The sequence below is a fragment of the Monodon monoceros genome, unplaced genomic scaffold, assembly GCF_005190385.1.
Source record: "Monodon monoceros isolate NGI ecotype Baffin Bay Population unplaced genomic scaffold, NGI_Narwhal_1 Super_Scaffold_7, whole genome shotgun sequence".
In the NCBI taxonomy this organism is placed as follows: domain Eukaryota; kingdom Metazoa; phylum Chordata; class Mammalia; order Artiodactyla; family Monodontidae; genus Monodon; species Monodon monoceros.
In genome coordinates, this window is record NW_021703784.1 from 80,755,268 (window position 1) to 80,777,385 (window position 22,118).

The 22,118-nt window shown below is 36.3% G+C and overlaps 1 protein-coding gene across 1 annotated transcript in view; it reads right to left on the reverse strand.

The window, feature by feature from the left end:
- Positions 1-22,118, reverse strand: part of DCDC1 (doublecortin domain containing 1) — a 453,979-nt gene that overhangs the window by 398,416 nt on the left and 33,445 nt on the right. The window contains exons 3-5 of the mRNA XM_029208753.1: positions 11,348-11,617; positions 9,960-10,125; positions 9,345-9,498 (exon numbers count right to left, since the gene is read on the reverse strand). Of these exons, the coding sequence (XP_029064586.1) occupies positions 9,345-9,498; positions 9,960-10,125; positions 11,348-11,617 (590 nt within the window). The remainder of the gene's footprint in view (positions 1-9,344; positions 9,499-9,959; positions 10,126-11,347; positions 11,618-22,118) is intronic.

The following is a 22,118-nucleotide window of genomic DNA, read 5'->3' on the forward strand; positions in this document are numbered from 1 at the left end:
ATCCCTGGTCCAGGAAGATCCCACATGCCGCGGAGCAACTAAGACCGTGCACCACAACTACTGAGCCTCCTTCAGCTGTGCACGACAGGGAGCAGTGGCCCGAAACCTTCCCAAAGGTCACCCCGTCTCCTCTTTCTTACTTCCTTACTTTCAATAGTAGTTAATAAGCACCTACTGTATGCAAGGTACTATAAGAAATACAAAGGGAAGTGTTAAATGAAGAAGAAAGCCTCCCCCCACCTCCCCAACCACCAAAAGAAAAAAAGATTGAGGGTAGAGAATGGGTAAAAAAGGGCATTCCTGAAAGGATGTGGGAAGACTGAAAATCACAGATCTATAGGTTCCCGGGAGAATAATTTATCCCAGCACTCCACTTTGGACCATTGTCTCGTCTCAGACAATCATTAGCATAACCATTAGCCTCTCTGCCATGTAATTATTCTTGGGCTGGCTTACTCTGGCCCCCTGCCAAACGGGAACATTCACAAATCTACATATGAATTTGGGATAGGGGATTTTTAATATACTCCTTCTAAATGTCCACTCACTGTTTGCAGCCAGGCAGTCTGCTCTAATGAGGTCTTTACCCTCCCCTCCCACCACCACCTCATTGGAATATGGATGGTTCATCATGGTACCTATTTGGTCCGTCATTCAATCACTGAACAACATTTACTGAGCAACTATTAAGTGCCAGACCCCGTGCCAAAAAATGATGGTGAACAAGGCAGCCATGGTTTATGCCCTAAGGAACTTGGTTTAGAGGGGAAAACAGATGTTTACTTCACCAATGATTATAAATCTGTTGGTCACAAAAGGGTACATTGAGAATGAGTTTATCCTTACTAGTGGGAGCTTCCACAGAAAGTAGGACCAAATACAATGTCAATCCATCCATGAAGCTCGAAAGCAGGAGCCCTGGCGTTCCCCTTTGGAGAGTTCCTCAATCTCCCCCTTGTTGACAGTACTCTCAGCAAATTCTCTGTCCCTACACACACAACTGTCAAAGAAGGGGTCCCAGTCTCACTTTATCATCTCATGCCCTCCTTTAAACTTGCTAGCCACACCTAGTGGGTTCCAAAGCATCATGACCAGACCTGTCCCAGTGTTTCTCTCTAGAAAGTTAAGAGCCCACTGGGTGAGGATAGGGGTGAGGCCTGCACTCTAGTGAAGTTCTAGTGAAGGTCTGTCATAACCTTGGGAAAAACTTCCCCAAAGGGCTACATCCCAGTCAAGTCCCTTTGACTGTTCATGTTCGTACACTTACTCTCTTGCAACACTCAGAGAATATTATGCCCCAACCATAGGATGTACTTTATTTTGAAGAACCCACAACCTATTTTATTTTCCTGGTTTTGTTTATAACCAAATCATGAAAAAAATAAAGCATGTTCTAGCATTAGAAGGTCTATCTACAATATCACCACATTTTCTCAGTCTACTTCAATGAAAGCCAATACCTGTCAAGAAATTAAATAAACCTGAGTGCTCCCCACATTGTAATTTTCCATTTTGCATGTGCAAGGCAAAGAGAATACTGCCTTATTCTGTCACCAGAATAAAAACAGCAAACTTGCAACTTCAAATCCATGAGCTTATTAAAAATCTTATTTTTAAAAATTCATTCTCTTGTACTTGGGCAATAAACTTGAAAATACATTAATGCTCTGTCAAGTAAGTATAGATAATGACATTAAATGTGAACAAGCACATCATTTCATGGGTGCAAGACGAGTTTATAAAATATAAATGCTCTGACAGTAAGAAAACATACTGCTATATTCAATTATATCATCTGCTCAAAATACAATTGCTTCTATGTTTGGTAAATAGACTAAATCCAGGTCACATTCCTGTGTTCAACTGAGTTTCTAGTCACTCCCTTTTCTCTAAATACTTGCGTTCTTTGTTTCTACATGTTCTTAAGTGTCATCATTTATTGCTATAGGCATGATGGCTATACTTAACTCATAATGACAGTGGTTGTCATTAGATTTTAACTCAGTAACACTAGTCTGACATATCATTTGAAGTATGTCTTCAATTTAAATTTGATTAAAATTACAAACATCCCATCTATTGTGCCAATCAAAATGTTGTCACCCTTTCCTTGAACTTTTCTGTGAACTTTCTTGAAATAAGTTATGGCAGCTTAAAGTTAAGGCTCGCCTTGGGTCATAAACATATTTTAAAATACCACTCTTGGAATTGAGCAGAGTAAGGCCAATTGGGGCTCCTTTTCTAAAAGGACTTGATTTTGACTTACACCCCAGAAAAATTCTCAAGGCAAAAAGTACAATATAGTGAGACTTCCAAGGCTTTAACTCAGATTCCCATATCATGCTGTAACACAAGTGCTTGGTAGGGATTTTAATTTGGTTGTATGTATTTTAAGATCTCGGACCTAGCAAATACCTTTGGTAGTAAAACCAGGTACTTTCATGTATGCAAAACTGATGGAAACATGTTGAGCAAGAGCTGGAGCAAACGAAGGAAAATAGATAAAGAACATGTGCAAATACAATGTTTTAGACACATATACAGCAGCCTTCTTACATACATCGTCTTATTTACTCCTCATAGCTACACTATTGGGCTCAATTTATGGATGAGGAAAATGAGGCTAAGAGAGGTTAAGTGACTTGCCCAGGTTCATAGAGTAGTTTGCTTCCCTGGCAGTGATAAAAAAGTAGAGACAAATTATTGTGTTGTTGTTGCTGTTTTCCCAAACCCAGGCAGCTATTCTGGGAAGGTAACAGTGGACACAAGGTTCTGATTAATAGCCTTGGGATTTTTTTTTTTTTTTTTTTTTTAGTGTTTTTCTATGTATGGGAAGATGCAAGAGCCTGGGCTCATTGAAAATATTCCTTTGATATGCATCTTTTTAAAGATAAATAAATTTATTTATTTATTTTTGGCTGTGTTGGGTCTTCGTTGCTGCGTGCGGGCTTTATCCAGTTGCAGTGAGCAGGGGCTACTCTTCATTGTGGTGCGCGGGCTTCCCATCGTGGTGGCTTCTTTTGTTGCGGAGCACGGGCTCTAGATGTGCGGGCCTCAGTAGTTGTGGCACACGGGCTCAGTAGTTGTGGCTCGCGGGCTCTAGAGCACAGGCTCAGTAGTTGTGGCGCACGGGCTTAGTTGTTCCGCGGCATGTGGGATCTTCTCGGACCAGGGCTCAAACCCGTGTCCCCTGCATTGGCAGGCAGATTCTTAACCACTGTGCCACCAGGGAAACCCTGCCTTGGGATCTTAACAGCATTTGGAACTTTAGTTATGTGTATGAAATGCTATTCTCTGTGTTCTATTTTGATGACGGATTTATAAACATTTAATTTTCAAATAATTTACCGTTTTTTTTAGAAAATTAAGACACTATCCAATAATCCTTTTAGATATTACCTCTATTATACAGGTAAGGATAATGACATGCAGACCAATCTGCCCAAGGTCATATAACAGGGACTAGAATCTTGCAATACCATCAGACTTCAAGTCGAGTGTTATTCCCACTAAATAATAAGGCATTTCTCATGTCTCTCCTAACAGATATCTGAAAGCTTCAAAAACGAATGGTTTGGAAGGCAAAACCCTGAAAGAGTACATATAGACTATATAAATGAATTCTCAGGTAAAGTAGCAAGAAGGGTAGGTAGACAACTGCCTAAGAGATTTCATTTAAAAAGGTTACTGCAAATGCCTGGTTCAGATTTTAAATTCCCTCCTTTTGTTTCCATGACATCATTTATTCTTGTGATACTACCCTTTTTATTGCCTTTATAACACTTAACACTGTCAATAAATAACTTATTTAGTTCTCTATATGTTTATGTCTATTGCTTCTTCCACCTTATTAGAACCAGAGTTCCACAAGACCTCTGTCTTGTTCACACCATATCCTGGCATACTGTAGGGATTCAATAAACACTACTTGAGGAAATGACTGACTGAATGAATGGTCTCTCTTTAACTATTCCTCTGTCTCCTTAGACGGAACCATATATTTTTTTTTATTGCCTTCCACTCACTCTCTCAGCTCTAGTCAGGGAGATGTTCTCTCTGTCCACTTTTACCCATGTAGCAAACAACTCAAGGTGATAAAGACAGCATTTATAACCCTTCTGAGTTAATATCCTAGTGAGAATTAAAATTTATCAGATTTCTTTGCAGCTATGACAGAAAGACCATATCCAAAACCCTTAAGGTCAGATATGATTCCATAAGTAGAAATTTTTGAATTTCAAAAATGTTAATATGTTACATATATCAAATATTATGTAATGTGCCCAGCAAGGTCTAGGAGAGCAGCCCATTATCAAACACATTAATTATTTTTCTTCAAAACAATCGATTGGTTATACCAAATAAGGTCCTGCTATTAAATGAGTTATGAAAAAATTGTTTGGTCATCTGCAATTTTGGATTTTAGAATTGCATATAAGAGACTGTGGACTTGTAGCACTAACTCAGTGGTTGTAAGGAGAAAGTATAATACACTTTAAGCACATGCTGAGTGCATGGCATGCAGAAAGTATTCAAATTATCAGGACAGTTATAGGTTTGCAGGCATCTTCATTAAACAAGTGTAGCCTCTGTGCGCATATATACAATATATACAATTCAACAATTCATGGATATGTCAAGAATTTAGATATTTCTCAATGATTTGTTATTTTGACAGTATGAGATGTTGCCATATGCTTGCTCTAAATTTTCCTACTGGCTAAGGATTCTTTTCGGGGGGGGGGGCGTCCATCTCTTGCAATGTCTTCAGACCCACATCTGTTTATATAGTAAGGATACTGTACACATTTATAGGTTTAAAACTTTTGAAATAGGGAAATATATAAAATATACGCCTATAGTTTTACCCTCACTTGTAGAAATAGATAAAAGAATCATGTGCTCTCTCAGAAGTGGGTTTTTTTTCTTTTTTTCTCTGCATAATATCATTTTCCTGCTTTTGGTATATGCAGCTAAGTGGGAGAGGAGGTGGACTGACAATCTCACCTAATACCTATACTATACAAACAAAATGATAATAGAGAATTTGGGAACACCCACTCTAACTCCTGTTGCAGCTGCCCAAGTTAAGTAGTGGTCACGCTATGGGTGAACATCACAAAGCCCAGTATTAGCTTTAGCAGGACTAATGCAGCCATCGGTGTAGACAGCACTGTAGCATTGCCTTGAGATCCAGCAGCAAGAATAGCAAGTGTGGTGTGGGTAGTGGATCACTTCTTGAAACTTGTGCTTTTAACACAACCATTTAAAAGTCGACAAATTCAGGGGACATATAATGGAACAGAATATAATGCACGAATCCAGGTTCATTAAACTAATGCATTTTTTGAAAAACAAAATATGACAGAACATTTCATTACTGATGCAGATATGAGAAAAAGTGCTATGCTGCTATTTAGAATGTGTCTTGTATGCCGTGGAATTGAAATATTTCCAAATCATCAATAATTAAAATGATGAGAATCCATCATTTCACTGACATTTACTTCTACATGAAAAGATGGCCTATTTTAAATGTGCTCACACATATTCTTGTCAATCACTAGCTGTCACAACAAATTATTTCATTTTGTAGATCACATGGCAGTTAGCAGAAATCTCTAGGTTTAAATTTAGATCTTAGGTGTAGTATCAAGAACTCTTTTCATGGATTTTTTTTTTCTGTGACTACATCTTCACAATACAGTATATAAAAGATGTAAAATCCTATTCGTAATACTCAGTTTCACTTCTGGTTAACAAAACTCAGGACTGAAATGAATCACTATAAATGATAACACTGAAAGCCAAATAGTAGAATAGGATATACAGGAAAGAATGAAAATACAAAACTAAAAACAATAAATGAATAAAAATAAACAATCAGAACTCCATACACAGTGAAACTTGGACCTAATGAATTAGGCCCAAACAGATTTTTTCCCTCATCTTTTTTAAGACATTTAAGCTACTGCAGAGCATGAACCATTTCTTATGCTAGGTTTGCATTGCCTACAGCTCCTAGCAGTTATAAAGGAGCTGAGCTCTATGAACCCCATGAATCTGATGCAAGAATTTTTACTGTGCCACTATTAAGCAGAAGATCCAGGACACTGTGAATAAAACCTAAACTGTATGCCCATGAATCTGAAAACTTTAAAAATGCCTTTTCAAACAACTCATTAACTACATCTTCACAGTTCTAGAGGAATCATTAATAAATTTCAGAATCTTCAAATGGCAGAATTACAAGACTTAATAAGACAGTTGATCTTCATCAAATATCTTCATAAAAATTCTTTGTTTTTCCCACACACAATTAATCTTTCTGTTTAGGTGTTCAACTTCAAATGTAAGAATTATTCTAATATTGCATTTCAACAGGGAATGCTTCATGTCAGTCTTGACCTTGGCTTGACCTCTATATGAAAGCTCTGTGTTTGGAGGTATGTGATGAATAGCTCTCCAGCTTTCTATTAAATCCAGTGCCACTGGTTGTCAACAGTGATGCTCAAAAGGGGTGGTAAAATATTTCAAAACTCAGAGATGTTCTGCAGGTCTCTTTCTACCTTAGTAAATCTGGAAATAATTCTAAGGCAATTTTCACTATCTACACTATTTTTCTAAAGAATAAGAAAATAATGAAGTATGGAAATATAATTGCCAAAATATACATAGATTTATTTGGCTTTCCTGTGCTAGAAATAAAGTGAATTTTCCTTTGGAGGGCCCAAAGCATTCGGTTTAAAAATTTTTTTTAATTTAAAATCAGAGATGAAGGGATAATGACAAAAAAAGAAATCAGACTATGAGTCCCTTTTTTTTATCTGTCTCTGATCTGGCCTCGTACCTGGCACAAAGTAGACTCTCAATGAATGTTTGTTGAATGAATGAAAATCAGTATATTAAAATAATGACCAGTTACTGACTCTAATGCTTGTTGGTGAGTTGTACATAAAATATTCATGCTCATTTGGAAAGATACAACAGTAACACCAAATTCTGCCAGGTGTTTTCCTCCAATTTACCTTAAGAAAATAGAATTTTCCAACTTCTGAGAATGCCTCCTTACTCTAAAGTTATCTACCACTTTCAAAGCTACTCATGCATGTTTTATTTTTATGGTAAACTCATGACAACAAGTTGGCAAATTATCGATTATCTATGAAACTCATGCAAGAAAGGTAATTTTAACCTGATTAGAAAAGGTGAATGTGTAGGCGGTATACATATATGAAATCTCCCCACACCCCTCTCAAATTATATACATATATATGATAAATTACATATATGAAACCAATTATTATTTAATATATATATAATAAATTATTGGTGTTTATATTCTTGTTCTGAAAGAAACCAAGTATCAATTTTTAGGCTTATAGGCTTATCTATGAGCTTAACTTAGACAAGTGGCTTTTTCCCCATTATACTTAAGTCTTTTTAACGGACATGTGATATGCTAGTCTGTATCCAAGCTCACCTACAATTTCTTTTCTCAAAAGACGAGGCACATCTGCCACCTGCTCTACTCCGTGTCCCAGCAACAACTGTCGAGCAGCATAAAGATTGATTATCAGTCAAAAACCATTGCACAACACCAGATTTTGGTGGGTTAAGCTTGCTGATCCAGCAAGAGATGGTGTGAAATTTTCAGGAGTGTGTGCCAACATTTTGGTGCTAAAAGAACAGCAGTGCATGTCACAGTGAAACACAGCCAAAGATACGCAGACAAAGCAGAGAAGTTTTTTGTTCTAGACTTGGCTTTAAAAGGATAAAAGAGAAAACAAAAAGTAGGAGGAAATTAGTTTGTACATTTAAAAATCATCCACCAAGCTTAGTCATGTGTGTGACATTGTTATTTTAGGCATACATGTCCAGATCTTCTAAGAAGCTTAGCTATAAATAATTTTTATATATCTCTTGCAAAATACCGTAATCATAAGAACGGCAAGTACTTCTGATTAATAAAAATAAATGAGGATCTTAAGGAAGCATTTATTACATATATATCTGCATATAAAAAAGTCACAGAAACATTTACCCACAAAGACTCATGCTTTTACACAAGCAGATGATTCACTGAATACAAATAAAGGCAGCCATATTTTAAAGTTAAAGCAAAATTTGAAAAATATATGGGTCTACACTACTGCATAGGTAATTTTCATTGTGTGTTGTAGCAACAAGTTTCTTTACAAGGACCAAATTACCTTGAACTTTCTAATGAATTCAAGAAATTATTTCCTAATGATCAAGTATTCTTAAAGAGATAGAAATCCTAGTATCATTTTATATAATAACATTAATAGAAGAAGAATTTTCATCACTTCATCTGTAATGAATAGAAGAAGAATTTTCATCACTTCATCTGTAATGAACTTCAGAATTACTTTTTTTCTACTTATGCAATTACTGCCTAGACTTGCCTTTGGTTCACTGGCTTTACAGCAGTTGCAGGAAAAAAAAAGAATACTTCTAATAAGGTATAAAAAGCAGAGGGGAATACAGCAGTTAGATACACTGAATTTGTATGGCAAAGTTCTTATGTCATTTAAATGTGATTACCATATACAGCACTTGATAACAGACCCTGGGTATGACATGCTTAGAAGAATATTCTTAGACAGTGGTACTTTTATTTCTCTCTTAAAACAGATTCTTTCCCACTGAAAAAAATTTTTTTTTCATTTTAGAAAATCTCCACATTTCTGAAATGTTAGAAACAATGGACTTTTAAAAAAGACCTTACCTACAAGTGTGTCTAAAATATACATATTCATATTTTGTAAATGTAAAATATATATACATTTCAAGGTTAAAAGTCAAGCTGTAGCATTTATCTTATGAAAAATTTCATTTGGAAAATCACATGTATATAAGAATTATATGTTCATTACTGGCCACATTTTCAAAATTATGTTAATGCCATCTGAAAAAAGACCAAGAGTGTAAATGAATAAATGATACTTGAAACTTTGAACTATTTTCTGAGAGAATAAGTCTAATGAATTATGTCTGTTGAGTGTCACAGAAACTAAACAGTAAATTCAATAATCTCTGATTTAATTTATTATATTTTCACCATTTAACCTCCTGCAGGCTCTCTAATGTCTATTCAGATCTATATTAAATTAAGCACCAATGCTAATGAAGGGCAATAAACGTGGCTGTCAGTGGATTTTTCTTTCATTAAGCACATTATCCTCTTACTGAGCTGTAAATGCGTAAACATTAGTTTTGTTAAACCATGCAAAAAAGACAGAATGAAAATCATTTTTTAATTGCACCGCTTAAGCAATTTACTGTGGGGGGGGTAGGGTGTTGTTGTTTTTTTTTTTTACCTTTAATTTTTTTGAATGGATCTAAAAAGGGCTCTCCCGTTGAAACATAAACATCGGCTTCACAGGGTATGTCTTCGGGTTCGAGGGCTTCAGTGCCGTCTGCCAAGAATACTCGTCGTGCAGCCATGTTCAGATTCAGTTTTTCCGTGCACTCCTCCAGCAAATAACAGAAAGCAAGAGGTAAGAGAAAGGGATTGACAACAAAGAAAGTAACACATTTCCGCTAAACAAAAGACGCAATGATCAAATAGAAACCCACTGAGCCACTTGCCAAGTTAAGTAACTCAATAACTCCGCCAATATGGTTATTTTGTAGCAGTTGAAAATATACAAATAGGTTAATCACAACACTGAGAATATTTGATTCTCAAATTCTAGTCCTTGAACATTCCATCATTTTAACAATGCTATAGAGATATAAAGCCATTGTATCTGTTTAATTAAATATACTACTTATATATTGATAAAAAAAGGAATGAAATGCCTGTGAGGTCTATGTGTATACATATAAGCAATTTACAGATACAGAAAATTTTAAACAATAAATGTCATCTTTCTCACTTTGCATAGATAAAGAGAATAAGGGAAGAAATAAATCACTGAAAACTTTTGGACACCAGTTACCAAGGTGATGGTTGGTACAGTAACTTTGGCAAAAACTGTTCTAGATCCATTTTTGTAAGCTGTTACTCTAATCACTCTGGGTTGAAGTTTGTATCTTTGAGACAATCTATGCCAATCCTGGTCCAACTTAAATTTTAAAGAAGAGAACTCTGCAACTCTGAAGAAAAAAACATACAACAATTTGTGCACGTTGATTAGTAAAAATATGTAAGTAAATATTACCCTGGGTATTTTCTACTGATATAAGCATTAACGATTGCTCCTAAATATTCCTCAAAAAAAACCCCAAAACACCTTTTTATAGGATAAGATTGCCCATATATACTTAAATATTTAAAAATATTTAATACATGATAAGTTTGCCAAAACTGTTCATGTAAAACACATATCTCAGAATAAACCATTTAAATCATTTTACTATAAAACATCACAACACTCATTTTTAAAAAATATACATATATATATGCTATATTCTAACAGAAAGCAAAAAATAGTAATACGGTCTTATCATCATGAAATAGTAAATGGCTAAGATTTTCCCTTAGGTTTTCATGTTTATCAAAGTTCTTTGATTTTTTTTTTAAAGATTTGAAATTCAAATACATCATACTAAACTTTTCATTCTGAAGTCAATTTTATTGCTTTCATTTCAAATTGCTTGGGGGCAGTAAGAGAAGATTTCTAAGTTTTGTTTTCAGTCAAAACCAGTTTCAATCCGTATTATTTTTCTCAGCAAAAGTACATGTAAATGACTAACATGTCATACTTTTTACTTAAGAGTTCTCTAGCTAACCCTGGTAACTCCTAATGCCACAGCAGCAAAGTAAACATTTTAAAGTAAAAATGTGAGATAAATTAAAACCACGATATATCCACCTATTTGAACATATGAAAATAATGTGAATATGTTTCTTAGTTTAATTTTTATTTTTATCAACATTTTCTTCTATCCATAAACTTAACAGTTTATGATAACAATCTTGATGTGAAAACATACACAAAATGGTTTTAAAGTTCATTTCAATTTGATTTTATTTCAAATATTGGTTAAATATCAAAAGTATGCATTTCTACTTTTACACAAATATCTGGTAAACCAAGGTATTTCATGGTCTTAGCCTGATTCTGCTTCAAATATTCCTTTCAGAGTTTCATATTATCCACGTTCAAGTGTATCTCATGTTCTCCCCAAGTGTAATTAGCAACATTCTACTCAGGTGCTTTCAAAGAAAAAAGTAAACAAAACAAAAGCAGAAACAAAACTCTAGAGATGTGTTACATTTTAATGTTTGAAATAGTCAACTGAGTCATTATAAATTCTTCTCAAAGGAAAAAGCTTCAACAGTCAGTTAAAAAGAACAGAGAACAGCTTTGATTACCTCAGTTGACCCACTGGAGCACTGACAGGTCTGTTTCTCTTGGATGCTGATATAAAAAAAGAATTGTTTTTACTGTTTGATTTGTAGCTATCTGGGTCTGATATTTCATCATGGCTATGATCTGATGCTGTTTGATGTGAGGAGCAATCTTGAAGTCCTGACCCTTCTGATGCTGCCGCTGAATGTAAAAGTCTGTTGGGGCCAAACTGAGGCTGCAAATAATCTTCAGTAGGTTTAATAACTGCTTTTGCCTGGGATGACATAAACTCTCTGAAAGAAACAATGCAGGGAAGAATACAGTGAATTGATGTGTGATCACTTATTAACAGCTACCACATAATAACTAGTTGTGTGCTATGTACTAGACAAAACATTACACACTTAGACAGTATTTTGCTTAAGCCTTACAATATCCCTGGGAGGTGGGTACTATTTTTATCACCATTTTACAGATTTAAAAAGTTGTGGCTCAGAGAGGCTAATTAACTTGCCCGTGGTCACATAATCAGTAGTTGACTTGGTGGGAAACAGAACAGCAAGATGTCCTAAAATAAAACCCACATTCATAACCATTAAATTTAATCACTTAATGAAACTAAAGAAGAAAAATTGTGTAATGCTTGAAGCAATGTTAAGTAACATTTTAAAATTCTTACATTGATTTATTAAACACTAGCACTCTGTTAAGTATCAGTAAATATAAAAATTAAAGAGATGTGGCTCCTACCCTCAAGAAACTTGCAAACTATCCCCTAATAAAGAGAGAATGTATGTTAAATAAACTGCTTAGAACGCTGGGTGCATATTAACCTTAAGTGCAAAAAGAATTCCTTGAAGGCAAACTTTTGTGCGTTGGAATAAAGTTGGTAAAGTCTTTACAGCAGACCTGGGATTGGGTGATAACTCATCCTGGTTTGCTCAGGACTGTCCTGGCTTTGGCACTAAAGCCACACATCTCAAAAATTCCCTTAGTCTCAGACAAATTGGGACAGTTGATTACCCTACCTGGTATTTAAGCTGAAAAAGCAGTATTTAGATGAACTAAATAACAGTGGACCACATGACCTGGGATGATATGTAAATCTATGCAAATACCAAGTCAGAAAGATGGAAAATGTAGAATTGCTGGCATGATAAAATGAAACAAGCTTAAACATATTTGAGAATATTGAGCTGCTGGGTAGAGGATCAGCCATAGGGGATAGTTAGTTTCCATGTATTACTGTAATTGGGGCTACTTTTATACCAACCATACCTGCCTCTTTCCAATTTGCTAGTTCCTCAATAGTCCTTATAAGTAAGGACTTATAAGGACTCCCCATCCACACAATTACAAAATAACACATGCTTAGTGTGGAAAGCTTGGCACGAACAACCCCTACTCCAAATTTTTCTCATCCACACATTTCATTATAATCACAATTATTTCATCTGGCCTGTCTTCTTTATGTCCACAAGGGTGTAAAATGGTTTATTATTTCCTCTGAAAGAATGGAAGGTAGTTATGTGCCACAGGGTAAATGGTTGCATGTGGATGAGAGCTGACACAGCGGGTCAATGGAGCTCAAACACTGGGATCCAAGCAGTTGTATTTTGTTGTTGTTGTCATCACATGTTTCTATCCCAGTCTGCCCTGGACTGTGCATAGCACTGAGGAGAGAAATGGCCTTCCCTACATTCTGAGGATCCACCCAGGTTCGTAACTGTGGCAAACAGCATCTTGAATGGATCACTGGACTTTAGCTCTGTCTGAGGTGGGACCTCCCTGCAAACTACCTGAGGTACTCAGATATTGATGGCAGTGGGGAGTGGTGGTATATGGCAGCAGTCACGTCACAGTGCTGGTGTTTCTGCAGTAACAGCAACAGAGCTGCAAATGGTCACCAAGCTCTTCAACCTGAGGGAAGAGCAGTAAAGCCAGGAGGAAAGATCTGCAAATCTCATAATCAGCTCCCAGTGCCCATACACAGTTACTTGGAAAGCAAATTCTCATGTAAAGAAAGAAAAGGAATTCTCTACTAAATGCAGAATGAGGTGTCTTTCTTTTTTAATGAATGCATTTTGTTTACTGTCAAATATTTTTACAAATATACTAATGATTTTATGTAATAATCCATTATTCTACCATCACAATGCAAACAGGTTATTAATTTTTGCATATTGCAAAGCTTCAACCACATCATACCTTTATTTTAATACTTTGCCTTTTTTACTTAACACTGTTTTACAACGATTTTTCAGATTGCTATATGGTCTTTACAGATTTTACTGGAATGTAATATTTTTGTCAAACATATTTTGCTTTTTTTCCAACTGAGTCGTATAAGGGTTATCTATTATTTTTGTCTACTGGCATATCTTTCCCCTGTATTATGGTAACAGCACTTGCATCCTTTGGAGAAACTATCCATCCCTACCCCTCTCAACTCCACATGATTCTGGTAGGGTTAGGAAAATAAATTATATGAGATTTACCTGGTAAATGGTAAAAAGAATTAAACTATATGGTTCTATCATATATGTATTTATTACTTATTTTTCTCTAGTAATTTATATGTAAAAGGGGAGAAAGGGTAGTTTTTCATGTTAAAAAGTCACTACTGTTTCACCATCTTTAGTCTTCAGCTTTAGTTTGTTTTTTTTTTTTTTGGTGGCGTTGGGTCTTCGTTGCAGTGCGCGGGCTTCTTATCGCGGTGGCTTCTCTTGCTCCGGAGCACGGGTTCTAGGAGTGCAGGCTTCAGTAGTTGTGGCTCGCGGGCTCTAGAACGCAGGTTCAGTAGTTGTGGTGCACAGGCTTAGTTGCTCCGCGGCATGTGGGATCTCCCCAGACTGGGGATCGAACCCGTGTCCCCTGCATTGGCAGGCACATTCTTAACCACTGCGCCACCAGGGAAGTCCCTAGTCTTCAGCGTTGATTTATTTTATCAACACTGAAGACAGGTGTGCACTAGTTCTTACACACTGTGGAACTGTTCTTTCTTATAACAACTGATGTGTTTCCTAGTCATTGTGTGCATGAGGAGGGTCACAGAACTTGGCAAAGCTAACTTGTCCCACATGGGAATTAAATTCACACACATGGTTTGTTAAATTAATGCTGGAAATGAGGGTGTTAGGATCATTCAGTTTGCAAGGAATAAATAGGCATTTGGGTTTCAAGTGATAGAGCTTATAACAGGATACACAGAAAGTTAAGAAAGGAGATAAAACCACTCTAGAAGAGCACAAAGAGAATTAGAAGACCATTTATTGCTCTCTAGGATATACTAGTGACTTAAGAACAACTCTAGACTGTTTTTTGACTTAATAACCTCATCTCTCCTTCTGTGTCTATCTGCTTCCTCTTTGTACATTTTATTGCCTAACCTATCTCTGTTCTCCTCCTCTTTCCTCATGGCTTCTGCTAACTTCCTCTATGTATCTCCCCATTTCTATACCACATGACTTTCTGCAGACTCTCTCTGTATGATACATTCAATTCCCCTGAAAGTTTAATTTCATCACTACCCAATATAGGACACCCTGTTGGATAGAACTCTCAAGCTGGACAACTTCATAAGCCACTGGCAAACGTGTGGATGGGAAAGTACCCATCAGTGGCCAAAAAACTATGGATAGGACAGCAGGATAATAAGGTACAGAGGAGTTAGAGTAAGATGGGTCTCAGATGCCTCCCAAAAAAGGAAAATGTAATTGGCAGGGAACTTGCATGGCCTAAACTGAGATAAGCAGAGATACTATAAATTTAATTGATTGAAAAAACCCTCACTAAACATATCACACAATTTAAATTACTACCAGATGTGTTTAACGATCTGTTTTCCAGGCAAGTTTATTTTATATTAAAAAGATAAAATGTTAAAAAAACAACCCACTACTCAAAGGCTGTTTTGATACTTCTGGTTATTTTAATTTTAGCCATTCACTTTTTTTTTTAAACATCTTTATTAGAGTATAATTGCTTTACAATGGTGTGTGAGTTTCTGCTTTATAACAAAGTGAATCAGTTATACATGTACATATATATATGTCCCCATATCTCTTCCCTCTTGCAACTCCCTCCCTGCTACCCTCCCTATCCAACCCCTCTAGGAAATCACAAAGCACCGAGCTGATCTCTCTGTGCTATGCGGCTGCTTCCCACTAGCTATCTATTTTGCATTTGGTAGTGTATATATGTCCATGCCACTCTCTCACTTTGTCCCAGCTTACCCTTCCCCCTCCCCTTATCCTCAAGTCCATTCTCTCATAGGTCTGCATCTTTATTCCTGTCTGGCCCCTAGGTTCTTCTGACAATTTTCTTTTTTTTTAGATTCCATATATATGTACTTATGTATATGGTATTTATATACATTTATATATATGGTATTTGTTTTTCTCTTTCTGACTTACTTCACTCTGTATGACAGTCTCTAGGTCCATCCACCTCACTACAAATAACTCAATTTCGTTTCTTTTTATGGCTGAGTAATATTCCATTGTATATATGTGCCACATCTTCTTTATCCATTCATCTGTCGATGGACACTTAGGTTGCTTCCATGTACTGGCTATTGTAAATAGAGCTGCAATGAACATTGCGGTACATGTCTCTTTTTGAATTATGGTCTTCTCAGGGTATACGCCCAGTAGTGGAATTGCTGGGTTGTATGGTAGTTCTATTTTTAGTTTTTTAAGGAACCTCCATACTGTTCTCCATAGTGGCTGTATCAATTTACATTCCCACCAACAGAGCAAGAGGGTTCCCTTTTCTCCACACCCTCTCTAGCATTTATTGTTTGTAGATTTTTTGATGATGGCCATTCTGACTGGTGTGAGGTGATACCTTATTGTAGTTTTGATTTGCATTTCTCTAATGATTAATGATGTTGAGCATTCTTTCATGTGTTTGTTGGCAATCTGTATATCTTCTTTGGAGAAATGTCTATTTAGGTCTTCTGCCCATTTTTGGATTGGGTTGTTTGTTTTTTTGATATTGAGCTGCATGAGTTGCTTGTATGTTTTGGAGATGAATCCTTTGTCAGTTGCTTCATTTGCAAATATTTTCTCCCATTCTGAGGGTTGTCTTTTCGTCTTGTTTATGGTTTCCTTTGCTGTGTAAAAGCTTTTAAGTTTCATTAGGTCCCATTTGTTTATTTTTGTTTTTATTTCCATTTCTCTAGGAGGTGGGTCAAAAAAGATCTTGCTGTGATTTGTGTCACGGAGTGTTTTGCCTATGTTTTCCTCTAAGAGTTTGATGGTGTCTGGCCTTACATTTAGGTCTTTAATCCATTTTATGTTTACTTTTGTGTATGGTGTTAGGGAGTGTTCTAATTTCATTCTTTTACATGTAGCTGTCTAGTTTTCCCAGCACCACTTATTGAAGAGGATGTCTTTTCTCCATTGTATATTCTTGCCTCCTTTATCAAAGATAAGGTGACCATATGTGTGTGGGTTTATCTCTGGGCTTTCTATCCTCTTCCATTGATCTATATTTCTGTTTTTGTGCCAGTACCATACTGTCTTGCTTACTGTAGCTTTGTAGTATAGTCTGAAGTCAGGGAGCCTAATTCCTCCAGCTCCATTTTTCTTTCTCAAGATTGCTTTGGCTATTCGGGGTCTTTTGTGTTTCCATACAAATTGTGAAATTTTTTGTTCTAATTCTGTGAAAAATGCCAGTGGTAGTTTGATAGGGTAGCCATTCACTTCTAATTGTACAGAAATTGAGAATGTAATATTGTGATTTTAAGCCCAGTCTCTGGACCATCTGGCACAGTAGTTTGTTGTCAATGTTGGCACAAAGGGATATGGGTTGCAAGATAGGATTGTCCTCCTTGATGCCAACCTTTAGAGTGAGCAAATAGCTGCCAGCATGATTATCCCATCATCGTAATACAGGACTTTTTTTTTTTTTGGCTGCATTGGGTCTTTGTTGCTGCACGCAGGCTTTCTCTAGTTGCAGCGAGCGGGGGCTACTCTTCATTTCAGTGCGTGAGCTTCTCATTGCAGTGGCTTCTCTTGTTGAGAAGCATGGGCTCTAGGTGCATGGGCTTCAGTAATTATGGCACGCAGGCTCAGTAGTTGTGGCACACAGGCTTAACTGCCCCGTGGCATGTGGGATCTTCCCAGACCAGGGCTCAAACTTGTGTCCCCTGCATTGGCAGGCGGATTCTTAACCACTGCGCCACCAGGGAAGTCCCCATAATACAGGACTTTATTCCCCCTTCAAAATCCTCCCCATTTATTTCTGAGTCCCTAAGGTAGTGCACTATAAATTCCTAAAATTGCCTCCTAAGTCCCTATAAAAATCTGTTGGTGAGAGTCATAGCTATTTCATCTTACTACCTCACTGCTGCCACTGGCCATCACAAGAGCAATGAGATCCACATGGAGGTGCTGCCTTGTAGTATTCCCCAAGATTCCAGTGCTTGGAATGCCAGAACAGTTCAGTACAGAGGTGGGAAGAAGAGACAGCTCTCTAACTCTATTTTATACTAAGTCACCTGGACACTGAAGCAGGTGAAGTTGTAGGCAGAGTCCCAGAAAGTCTTCATTGAATAGTTTCATCAGCCCTTTTAGCCCTTACCCACTCAGTTACAGGGACACTAACCCAGTCCACAGGCTAGATAAGGAATAAATAGTATATCATACCCATCATAATGACAATAATAGTAACAATACTAACAGTTAATGACTACAAAGCACTTATTGTGACAGTCACTGTTCTAAGCATTTTACTTATATTTACATTTAATCCTTACAACAGTCCTATATTATATTTTTCCTTTTACAGATGAGTAAACTGAGGGCTTACAGAACTTGTCAAAGGTCACACAGCAGGCAGGTGTCAGAGAGAGGAATCAAATCCAAGTAGTCTGGCTCCACAATATCTATACTTAACTATCGTCCTATAATATTATTCCCATTAACCCTAAAATTTCCTTATTTTCCATTAGTTAAAAAATTGAAGTTCCTATTCAAAAAAGTTCAGGAAAACAGATGGCTACTACAATGGAACTGAAACTTAAAATACAGGAAAGTAATGGGGAGGTGGGCAAGGAGGTAGCTCTACATTAGCAGCAGTGAGCCAGTAGTGCTCTTGATCCAATAAAGCTCTAATATCTAGATGGTATTTAAGTCACCACAATTGTAGTCTCCCTATTTTTCTTTCTTTCTCTTTTTTCTCCTCCCCTTTTTATTTTAAAAGACCCTTTTCGCCCCCTCTGCAAAAATCTCTTAAAAATCCCATGACATTCAGATTTATTAAAGTGAATTTCCCTCCTCCTCCAGATTTATATACATCTTTACATAGTTATCCTCCTTTCAAAGACAGTTTTTGCCTTTTGAGAATTTAGCTTGTTTACATTTAATATATATTCACAAGGTTATCTCCTTCACCAGGACAGTCTTTGTCCTTTGAGAATTTACCTTCATGCTTATGCTTTGTTTTCTATTTTTCTTGTATTATGTTCCTTTTCATTCTTTTCTTATTTTCTCTTGGATTAAATAATACTTAAAAAATTGTTACATTTTTCCCTTCTATTAGGTTGTATGCCACACTTTGTTTAACCTTATTTTTAGTGGAAACATTAGATATTACAATATAAACTCTTGTCTTATTAAAGTTTAACATAAATGACTAACTTATTACTTTCAGACAATGCAAGAATCTTAGACCGTATGATATCCATTTATTGCTATTTCCTCTGGCTGGTGAGCAATACTTTTTTATTCCATTTTTCATGGATAGGTGCATCTATCTTTCACAGCTCCTGGTTTTATGCAAGGAACTCAGCTCCAAAATTCTGCTTGCATGGGTCTGAGGCTTTGCACCCTGTCCTCTCTGTGTTTCTTAAGAATTTCTAATTACATAAATTTTATATTATAATTTCTTTTAAGATCTACATTTTGTTACAGCTGTCTCTTATAAAATTTGATAAGTTGTATGGCAGTTTTCTTGGACTTTGTTAATTCTTAACCAGGAATTCCATGTGGATTTCTAAACCAACTGTTTTAGGAAATGATCTTTTATCCATAAAATAACCTCACTTTGTCTTCAGTTACTGTTGAGGCTTTCTACCACATTCTAGAACCTGGGCTAAATTTATAACACAGATCTTTTTTTTAAGCTTTCTATGTCCATCTTATTGTCTTGTCCTGAAGTCTATGATAAGTCTCTACTGTGAATCTTTCATTATATCTGTAATTCACATATACACAGATTTCAAGAAGTTCCCTCTTCAGTAAGACTTCTATGCTACCTTCTTGTATAAAAATGTTCTTACTTCCTGTACGTTCACATCTGCCCTGGTAGGTTTGATAGCTGAAATCACTATATCATATTGATCCCTTCCTACCATCTAAAATGCTAGACCCTCAATTTCCGTCAAATATTCCAATCATCGTTGTATTACTTACTCTTCTACCACTGGTAAAAATCATTTTTACCACTGGTAAAAAGCATCCTTTTCTAGCCTGAAATCTAAAAGCCACTATATTAGGTTGATACAAGAACATCAATCACACTGCTTTAGAAATACATCTTCTTAAGAAATATTTCTTATCTATCTACCTATATTAGTTTTCTATTGCTGTGCAACAAATTACCACAAACTTAGTGGCTTAAAACAACACCTATTTATTATAGCACAGTTTCCGTGGGTCAGAAGTCTGGGCAAAGTTTAGCAGGAACCTCTGCTCGGGATCTCATAAGGCTGAAATCAAGGTGTCAGCTGGGGCTGCAGTCTCATCGGATGCTCAGGGTCTTCTTCCAAGCTCATTCAGTTTTTGCCAGAATTTAGTTTCTTATAGCTAAAGAACTCATAGTTACTATCATCTTCTTTGAAGCCAGGGGAACTCACCTTTCTGACTTTTCCGTCTCTGATCTCCAAACTCTCATTTAAAGAGTAGATCTGGATATGGAGATATATGTATATGTATAGCTGATTCACTTTGTTATACAGCAGAAACTAACACACCCTTGTAAAGCAATTATACTCCAATAAAGATGTTAAAAATTAAAAAAAAAGAGTAGATCTGATTAGGTCAAGCCCACCCAGGATAATCTCCCATTTGATTAACTCAAAGACAACTGATTATATGCCTTAACTACATCTGCAAAAATCTCCTTTGCCATATAATGTAACCTAATCATGGGAGTGACATCCTATCACATTAACAATCCCACCCACACTCAAGAGGAGGGAATTATACCAGGCATATATACCAGGGGGTGGAAATCTTGGGGACCAGATTAGATTTCTGCCTACCACACTAGCTATACAATAATGCAGTCTTGACGATCCATTTTTTACACCAAATTTAGATCCAGATATTTTATTTTCTGGAAAATTCAAATGCAACTACTTAAGATTAAATTTTGTCATCATTAAATACTGAAACTATTTTAAAGAATGTACCACAGTTTCTGATGGCAAATCCAAAGAGGAACTCAAGAAAGTGCTTTGAGAAGTGGCATTGTTATTAGAATAAATTACTACTTCCTAAAGTAGATATTTTCAAGGCGGGGGTATTCATTTGGATGTAAATGTTCTGGTATATTTCTTTTAAAAAGCATCAGCTGGGCTTCCCTGGTGGCGCAGTGGTTGAGAGTCCACCTGCCTATGCAGGGGACGCGGGTTCGTGCCCCGGTCCAGGAAGATCCCACATGCCGCGGAGTGGCTGGGCACGTGAGCCATGGCCGCTGAGCCTGCGCATCCATCCAGAGCCTGTGCTCCGCAAAGGGAGAGCCACAACAATGAGAGGCCCGCGTACCACACACACACACACAAAAAAAGCATCAGCTACATCACTTCTGAGTTAGTTTATTGTCAGTTATTGGAAATAGATTAAATAGATTATTTCTTTTAGCAACTGAATAATTCTTTAGAAATTAGGTCATAAAAAAGAACAAATGTGGTTATGTGTGTCTATACTACAAACATATACAAACTATGTAAATATTTAAGAATTTTATGTGTGTTTAGAGAAAGATGAAGTAAAACATGTCAAAACTTAATCTTAAAGAAGTATGGATAAAAAACTATTGGTTAATTAAAAACTATAAAATTTTAGGTTACTGAATCTTTTAAACAATTTCTACGTATGATACAATGGATATGATAAATCACAGAATTACAAAGCTGGAAGGTACATTAAGAGATTAACTAAGCTTTTATCCTTTTCTGAAACAGTACTATACCTCATCTACATATAGGCTTTCTACTATAATCAAAAAGATTATCAGGGACATATCTTAAACATTGTGGAATTGACAACCCCCTTAATATCTCAGGCTAAGATCTAATTATGCTTTACTCTCTGTGGTTTCCATTAAATCTAATTTACAATTTTTGTTTCACAAAGCAACAACTAAGTAATGGTGTAATGTCTAAAAGTATAAAATTATGCCCAGGGAGGAGTATAGAAAAAGCAGATAAATAGACCATGACAAGATTTAAAGGTATGATTCTAGTTTTGACAAGAGCAATTTTTCTTCTCATTTCTTCTGTTTTAATAGTATTAGTGAATCTTAGTGGCTTTTTATAGCAACTTGAGGAAAACTCCTAATAAAGTCATACTTGCCGCTCTCTTACTCAAGGAATTGTACCAAGTGGTGCCATCATTGCCCCCCTGTAATATCCCTCAGCTATAATTGCACCACATTGCCTTCCACCGTTCTTACATGTATGCCTTTTTGTCAATGGTGTTCACTCAGCTGATCTATACCCATTATTGTACACCTTTCAATCAGTAAGTATTTAATAAATATTAATCTGAACTCAGTGCTTAG